Here is an 8,005-nt window from a genome sequence, read left to right as displayed (position 1 = left end):
GTGGACCAACAGGATAATAATGGTTTCCGGGTGGGGGAAGGAGGGGGATGAACAGGATGCTGAGAATGAGGCTGGGCGTATAAGTTACCATCAAAATCCAAATAGACAGCTGGTCCGAAGGGTTCTGACTATTTCGTTTTTTTGTAAAACACGATCTTTTAGTGACCCGTGTATAAATCAGCAATGTTTTACATAATATACAACAGAGCGATACATAGGAATCAAATATCGTTTGAAAGATAAAAATATCTACCCACACGTGTGTTAAAAGCAATATGATGTTGTAACCAAGTAGTCCCATTCATTTTCCCCAACAACTTTACTATCCAGCTGATATTTCTAGATAATGAGCATCTTGTTGTGAACTATGCTAGAAACCGATACACGGGTAGTTCAAACTTCGTGTTTTCATACAGGGAATATCTCTCTCGAGATTGACACCACAGAAATAAAACTGCAATAGTCAGAATCACTCCGGACTAAGACCTATTAACCTATTAATTCATCCATTACACGTAATCATTTGCAGACGACAGCAATACTGTTAACGTGGGGGGAGGGGGTGGCAACTCGTCACTATTTATTTCACGAACATGGTATAATATATAGGTAGTGTTCACACGTGCTTCATTCACGAGCATGGTATAATATATAGGTAGTGTTCACACGTGCCTCTTCGAACAACTCGACATTGCATATAATTCATGAGCATAGTATAATATATAGGTAGTGTTCCAACGTGCTTCATCGAACAACTCGTCACTCGTGTCTTTCACGAGCATGGTATAATATATAGGTAGTGTTCACACGTGCTTCTTCGAACAACTCGTCACTCGTGTATTTCACGAGCATGGTATAATATATAGTTAGTGTTCACACGTGCTTCTTCGAACAACTCGTCACTCGTGTATTTCACGAGCATGATACAATATGAAGGTAGCGCTCACACGTATTTCTTCGAGCTCGTGGAATAAATCTGGTTTTTATTCCGAGATGATGGAACATTATATGTACTTGTTGTATTTATTATACAAAAAAAGTGGACATATTCAGTAAGCATTACTTATATGGAAGTCATCACGACAATACACTCAAGTAAAATGTATGCAATGGTTTAGTATATGACGTTTCGATTTATCAAAAAAAGCTCATCGAAAACTTCGCATGGATGCAGAGCTCACTAGAAATGCCTGTGGTCATTGTTAACATCATGCACGCGCGTAGATATAGATATATTTCATATCGTATATATATGTATATAAACATATTATTTACATCCAAACATCTTTTCTATAATTAAAACAAAATGGTATTCTATATTGAAAGTTACGCCCATAGCCTAAGTTGTCCAATAGGTTATCGTCTGAAGAGAATGGGCGGGAATCATGTTGCCGTTTATAGAACCAATCTCGTTATCGTAGACGCTTATCGTCACTTCTTCATCAGACCTGAAAAAGTATGAAAATGAAAACCAGCTGGATTTCTAATTTCAGAAAATTAAAGATTGAACACTGTTCCAAAGCTACACGGTCTCTTTGATGCAATCTTTCATAAGTAAGTACTGACCTGAATTGCCTTCTTTAGAACAAATATGCATTAGGTCTTGTTTTTTATGACTATGGATTTCGTTGTATATACACTGTACTTACATATTCAGTATAATGATGACGACGGAGTTATCCGGAAGTAGAAATCCCTCACACTTTAGAGGTGTAGAACCATATATAGACAGGGATATTCTCGTAGATCCAGGAGGCAAGAATTTACTTAAACAAAGAAAACAATCTGATAAGAGTTCTTAATATTGATCGTGGAACAAAATGAAAATTCCACTCGTCATACATCAAACTGACAAAAGGCATTATATCGACACGGCTTACATTGTAATAAAGCTCACCTGAAGTGTCCCATGGCATAAAACATTGGTTGTTTATAGAATTCGTCGTTTTCTGCGTTTACAATAATAGGGCTGTCCACAAAGTTTCGGACCCAGTTTGGACCCCCTTCCATATTTAGAGCAATATTCCAATCTGTCCAACCGGTCACCCAGTGCCCAAGGTCCTGGGGACAAACATTTAGTGGCTGTTTACACTGGGCACATTTGTTTGAAATTTGTAATATAATAGGTATAGTTTTAAAGCAATATAAGTAAATTATGTTTGTGATTTGATTTTTCGAAAAATTTTTGTCAAGATATATCAAAGAATATGTAGACCTCTATTAGTTAGCCAAAATACTAAGGCCAATAACCCATTAAAGAAATAAACAATTGGTCAGTTTCGGCTAGGCATGCTTATGACACCAGATATTACATGCCTATCAAGCGAGATCACTCTGCTTGGTAATATTGAAAGCAATGAGACTTTTACAAGAAGGAAAAGTAGAGGGACAAATTTCACTTGTCAATTAGGCACATGCTTAGTGAATTTAGCAGTGATGATACGTATGTCAAATGTCGTGGAAAAGGGGTGCATTTAAGTGAAACATAAATATCTGTCCCATTTTACAATCTATCTCTCTGTAACAGGATCCAGGTTTATAAAACAATATGGAAAGCGTACCTCGAGTATATCCCTGGCGTAGCTTTCGGCTCGAGACCAGTCTCCGAGTCGGACTGCCTGTAACGGAGAGCCAGGAAGTCCGTCAGCACAGGCCTCCGTTCCGAAGATGTATTGTTCGGGGTATTTACCATGTGTGTAATCTAGAAATGTTGGTGGGACCAAATTGTCGAGGTACCAATGAACGGCGATACCGGATACATACTTCAGCGCATTTGGATCAGACAGTACCTGGTGAATGGTTTCACAGAAGTTGTAAAGTATTGTAAAATGCGATAGGATAACCCTCCTTTGTACAAAAAATACATTTTACATGTACCATACCATCATGATATTTGATTGGAATGGTTTTGTCTTCATACAAACTAACCAGAAATTATTGTGATTAAGTAATATAAATGTCCACCAGTGAGTGACCATAACGTTATCATGGTGGGCATGGAAACAACAACGACTGGTCCTCTATACTGTACAGAGTGGATGTATTTTATTTGAGATCAGATTAGACAGGAATATACGTAGGAGATGTAAATAAGCATTGAACTCTCGTGATAAGGCGTTTATGGTAACTATAAATGACAGTGGTTTACAGATAAAAATCACATTGCGCTTTGTGTTTGAAAAAACTAAAACACAATACCCTTCTGTAAGCATCATGCAGTAATGTAATATTTCACAGCCAACCTAACAAAACGTTCTCCGGAAAAAAAATCACACAGGGATCAAATTTAATGGTTTCAATGTACAAAGCTGTTGAGAAATTCCAATAATGAGAATATTTGAACCAACATACCAGTATCATACATTTGGGAAAATTTTGTTATAAAAAGTGAAAGTCTTACATATTTGAAGACAGACTCGTATACACATCTTAAAGATGATCGACAAATCTAATGATGTGTCTTTTTCTCAGCACATATTTCCATGTGTGTCACTGAATTTCTTCTTTGTCACGAATTAACATCACAAATGAAAACGATCACACTGAATCACCACACATCACAGAACAGAATGAAAAACAAAATTATAAAAATATGTTTACTTAAGTTAAATGAAATTCTCATACCACGAAAGTCCAGTAGGGCAATAAGACTCGTTGACCATCCAGTATCATTATATTCACAGCTCCGTGGCCCCTTTCCTCCAACAAAGGGCCCAGATCTTTTACTATAAAATCTCTTTGCTGCTCCGCGGTCCAGCCCATGGCTTGAAACGTGAAGTTCTTGATTCTCCCGTCTGATGGTTCGTTCTGGGCAGTTAATCCCCAAATCGTAATATTGTGACTCGCATACGCTTCAATAAATCTGACGGTAAGGCAGTTCATATCATTGATACGTCATGGAGATCCGAATTAGACATAGAGTTATCTACCCTTTTCATATATAACTTTGGATTTTCAATAGAATTATATGTGTCATGTATAAACGTCTTGTCTATGCTTATTTTCTGCCATATCAAATTAGTATACCATATATTTGTATCAATTCTTTTACTTGGATTAACAATATAAGTTAGATAGTCACTTACTGACCCTCTATGGCTCTATGTATTCAACATCATGACCGAAGAGGCGATTTTGTAAAGTAAAACACACTTCATTTTCCGAAGCGGTTGACGTGGTCGGCCCCATTAAATCAAAGTGACCCCCTATAAAACACGTGGTGCCATCTAACGGGACAAAGTGTCCCACTAGAGAATTATAGTTGGTCACCATGTAACGTCTCTCGACCAATGATTTTAGGACATTCTAGTCCGAGGTGCGATAAATAAACTTATTCAAGAATGGTTTTTACTTTTAAGTAAAAATAACAGTTATCATTGATAACATTATCTGCATAATCAATTGGTGTAGAGAAATCATGTCAAGTGTAGTTCGTTCAATTCTGTATAATGGTTTCAGATAAATACTTGTATTCACATCATAGAAAAAACTGATATTCGAAATAATACTTACTTTGCGAAATACAGGGCCCACGTTTTGAAATACTGTCCACCAGGCTGACCAATAAGTGACCCCTTTCCTGTCATAGACTGATCAGTTTTCATCCAGGCGGGGGCGCTCCACGGACTGCCGAACACGCGCACCGGACGTCCCAAGGAAATAGCTTTCTGGAGAAATGGAATCTGTCAGAGACAAACAGATTTTAATTCCTCATTCGGAATATCTTTAATAAATAGGTAAAAAAATCTGGTTTTGAAATATTACACAGTTGCATTACTGAGAGTGACCGATAGTTCCGCATCTAAAAATAACCCGCGTGACCGTCTGATTTCGCAAGGACGAAATGGAAAGAGGAAAAAAGTAAACCTTATTTGTAAACAAATGTTGTGAATCACAAGATTTGTTTTATAAATCAAGAAAACTAGATTAGTATTTTCATGATTGATGAAAATCATTTCAACAGTTGTCGAACCAAAACGGCGATATCGCATGATGCGCTGACTATTGAAATATTACTTCAATAGAGTTGACGTTATTTCAATTGTAGCCGTATTTTAATGGAATCTGCCACTACTATTGCATTAATGTTTTTCACTATTGAAATAAAATTTCAATTTTGAACATTATTTCAATAGGGGTTTCAATAGTGCTTCTCTCAGCGTCCTTTTTTTTGATGTTAGCATAGATGTAATGTGATACAAATATAGTACAAGAACTACCTTATATTTGAGATCTTCTGGTGCCAGAGAAAACTTGGTTAAGTTGAAATCATTTGCTGTATCGTCGTAAGAGTATTCTCGAGTGGAGAAATCACAGCTTGCCATTGGCACTCTGGCCACCGTGTACTCAATACCTGTCGAGAAAAGAATGGAGACATAATTAAATAAATAAATAACCTGTTGCCGTCAGGTCTTGATGAATGATTGAATATAGTACTACGATCAAGTCAAAGGAAGTCAAGATATCCCAATAGCACAGATTCCTAAATTCATATTTCATTTATGAAAAAATACTTAATTTAAGTTGGAGATATTCCTTATTTTTTCTTCAGGTACGAGTAAAAGTTTATTTTTATACCGCTGGAGTGGAAGTAGGATCGGAGAAGATTATCCTGTGCTTTTGTTGAGAGACTGGCAATATTGATCCCAGCAGCGTCTGTAAAAGCCCCTCCAAAACCTTTGATATTCTGGTATCTCGTCTGGTTTGTCCGAAAAACGTACATCACAACTGGAATTATTCCACATTAAGAAATTATAAACAATTATAACCAAAGCCATAGTAATGTTGGTATTTCTAATTTCGAATTTGCATTGCGGAGTCGCGGGATTACTTACTTTTCTCTGTGTGTATTGAATCGAACTTGCCCGTCGACTTTTTAAATCGTTCACCTGTCTGAGTGGATTGGTACCGTGCGAACATCTGCCGTGGCAGGGGTGTGTTTGCTTCCACTGTATCACAGTAGGTTGCATTACATACACACACAATGGAGCCATGACCGAAGTATCGAGGAGAGCAGCTCACGTGGTCAGCTGGAATGAAGGGATGTACTATATAACAAGTTTGAAACGGTCAGGCCATTCCCGGAAGGTTTTCTCTCAAGATAACACAACTGAGTCGTTACATTAGGTGGAACAAACAGTTTCTGTATATTGTTACCGTGGGAATGCCCTGAAAATCTATTTAATTCCTTCAGATTCTCCACTTTTTTCCAGAGTTTATTTCTTATTCGTTTATTTTTTATATCTGGTGATATGCTTAGATATGTATTCGCTTGAAACACCCTACAACACCATTCCGTCCAATTTTGACGAAAATGGTTATGATTAGTTTGATAGAATATTGGTGAAGATAATGCGGATTGGTTGGTGTTTTATTTGAGGGAATACAAAGATTAAGATAAATATCATGCCAATCAAACAAGAAAACTTGTTTTTTCTTTTAAACTTTTGATTAATGAATTTACAATCCATCATCCGCATCTGAAAAAAAAAAGAAGAAAAACAGGCGCAAGGGAGGCAACTGTAGCCGCCTTCCCCTTTTCAAACATTACCTACATAATATTTCTCACGAAAGATATTCACCAGATCCGTATATTCACGCTATAATATAAAATCAAGTTCTACATCATCTAAGGTTTCCGTGTTCATCAGTCAAGGTTAAAGGTCAATAGTCAGACGGCCACATTCAGAATAAAAGCTTACGTACTTGATATTGCAGATTAGGAAATTTAGTTCCGATTTAGACGCAAGCATTAAAACCACAAAGGTCTACTTCGATCATTAACAACTGAAGTAGGTGAACAGGCATCGCTACGTGCCTTACCTCTTTGAAAACAATCCATCCGGTACTTCTAATTGTGTACGTACGGGTCACGGACGAACCGTAAAGCATCTGCTGATATTGTAGCGTTTTAGTTTTTGTTTTTGTTTTTACTTAGTTTAACATTGATGTCTCCAGTTAACAATGAAACTTTCAAACAGTTTTGATAAACATCAATTGTTATTTTTACATCTTATAGAAATCAATACATTTGTATACAAAAGTCAACTCGTGGGACCAGGTGCATTACACGTCTTAACACAACCACGCTGATTACATAGCTTTGATACTACTTTTAGATAAACATTAAGGGGCATTTGATACAAGACATAAGAAATCTAGCAGCTTCAAAAATTTTAAACGGTAAGATTTTTCATCCGATGATTTATGTCTTTTTAAGTAGTACCCTGTGTAAGTAAGTGATATTAATTTAAAATTTGACCTGCAAAGACCTCTTCTCAAGAATTAACATGACAATTTTACATTTACAACAATGAACTTACCTTCAACACCGTGGTACCAGAAAACCACAACACAAACAAGCAATAATACACTGACATATACCGACTCGGAGTTCGCCATTATCGGTATACATGTACCTTAGTCTATCGTCTCACTAGGAGAGACTGTTACATGTGTTTCATCGTGATATCTATACTATAGTAAAGATATCATATCTATTGAAAGATAACTAATATCTATATATTTGACACATTTCGCTTCGTTATCGTACACCCAAGAAAAGCACGACGCATCTTCACTAGCCCGTGTTAAGGATATTTTAAAAATAAGTTTTCTGTTACTTTGAAACCAATAACCAAGATATAATCTTATTGATTTTAACCTCAAATGATTTTTCCTTGAAATCTAGCTGTAAACCAGTCCTCTCTCTTCAAACTCCCTGTTGCAACAATATTTCGTATCCCACAATATTCATGTTAAAGCGACTATAATGTTAAACGACACTATGAGAAAACGATATAAAACGTTCTATTTCCCAATGGTATGTTACAAAACTAAGACTTCCTAGTTAATTATTAAAATTAAAAGTCACGGTAACTCTGGATGTGGAATTCGTGCCCAGCCCGTGTACACTCTGACTGCTTTTTCCTGAATGCAATGATATCACGTCTCATATGTGAATAATTCTACTATCGTGCGTATTTAGTCGTTCAATATTTATGCA

At 36.6% G+C, this 8,005-nt stretch overlaps 1 protein-coding gene across 1 annotated transcript; it reads right to left on the bottom strand.

The window, feature by feature from the left end:
* Positions 1–1,339: 1,339 nt before the first annotated feature.
* LOC132546793 (lysosomal acid glucosylceramidase-like) lies at positions 1,340–7,401 on the bottom strand. Its single transcript, XM_060210509.1, has 10 exons — positions 7,323–7,401; positions 5,835–6,029; positions 5,578–5,727; positions 5,220–5,353; positions 4,513–4,682; positions 3,625–3,862; positions 2,562–2,789; positions 1,898–2,061; positions 1,650–1,766; positions 1,340–1,448 (listed from the first exon to the last, which is right to left on the bottom strand). Exons 1-10 carry the CDS (start codon positions 7,399–7,401, stop codon positions 1,340–1,342), a joined length of 1,584 nt encoding a protein of 527 aa, XP_060066492.1.
* Positions 7,402–8,005: the final 604 nt, after the last annotated feature.

This window comes from Ylistrum balloti, unplaced genomic scaffold, assembly GCF_031769215.1.
Source record: "Ylistrum balloti isolate Yb309-2 unplaced genomic scaffold, AGI_CSIRO_Ybal_v1 Utg369916, whole genome shotgun sequence".
Classification (NCBI taxonomy): Eukaryota; Metazoa; Mollusca; class Bivalvia; order Pectinida; family Pectinidae; genus Ylistrum; species Ylistrum balloti.
The sequence above is the reverse complement of the archived record's forward strand: the minus strand, read 5'-3'. Positions and strand labels throughout refer to the sequence as shown.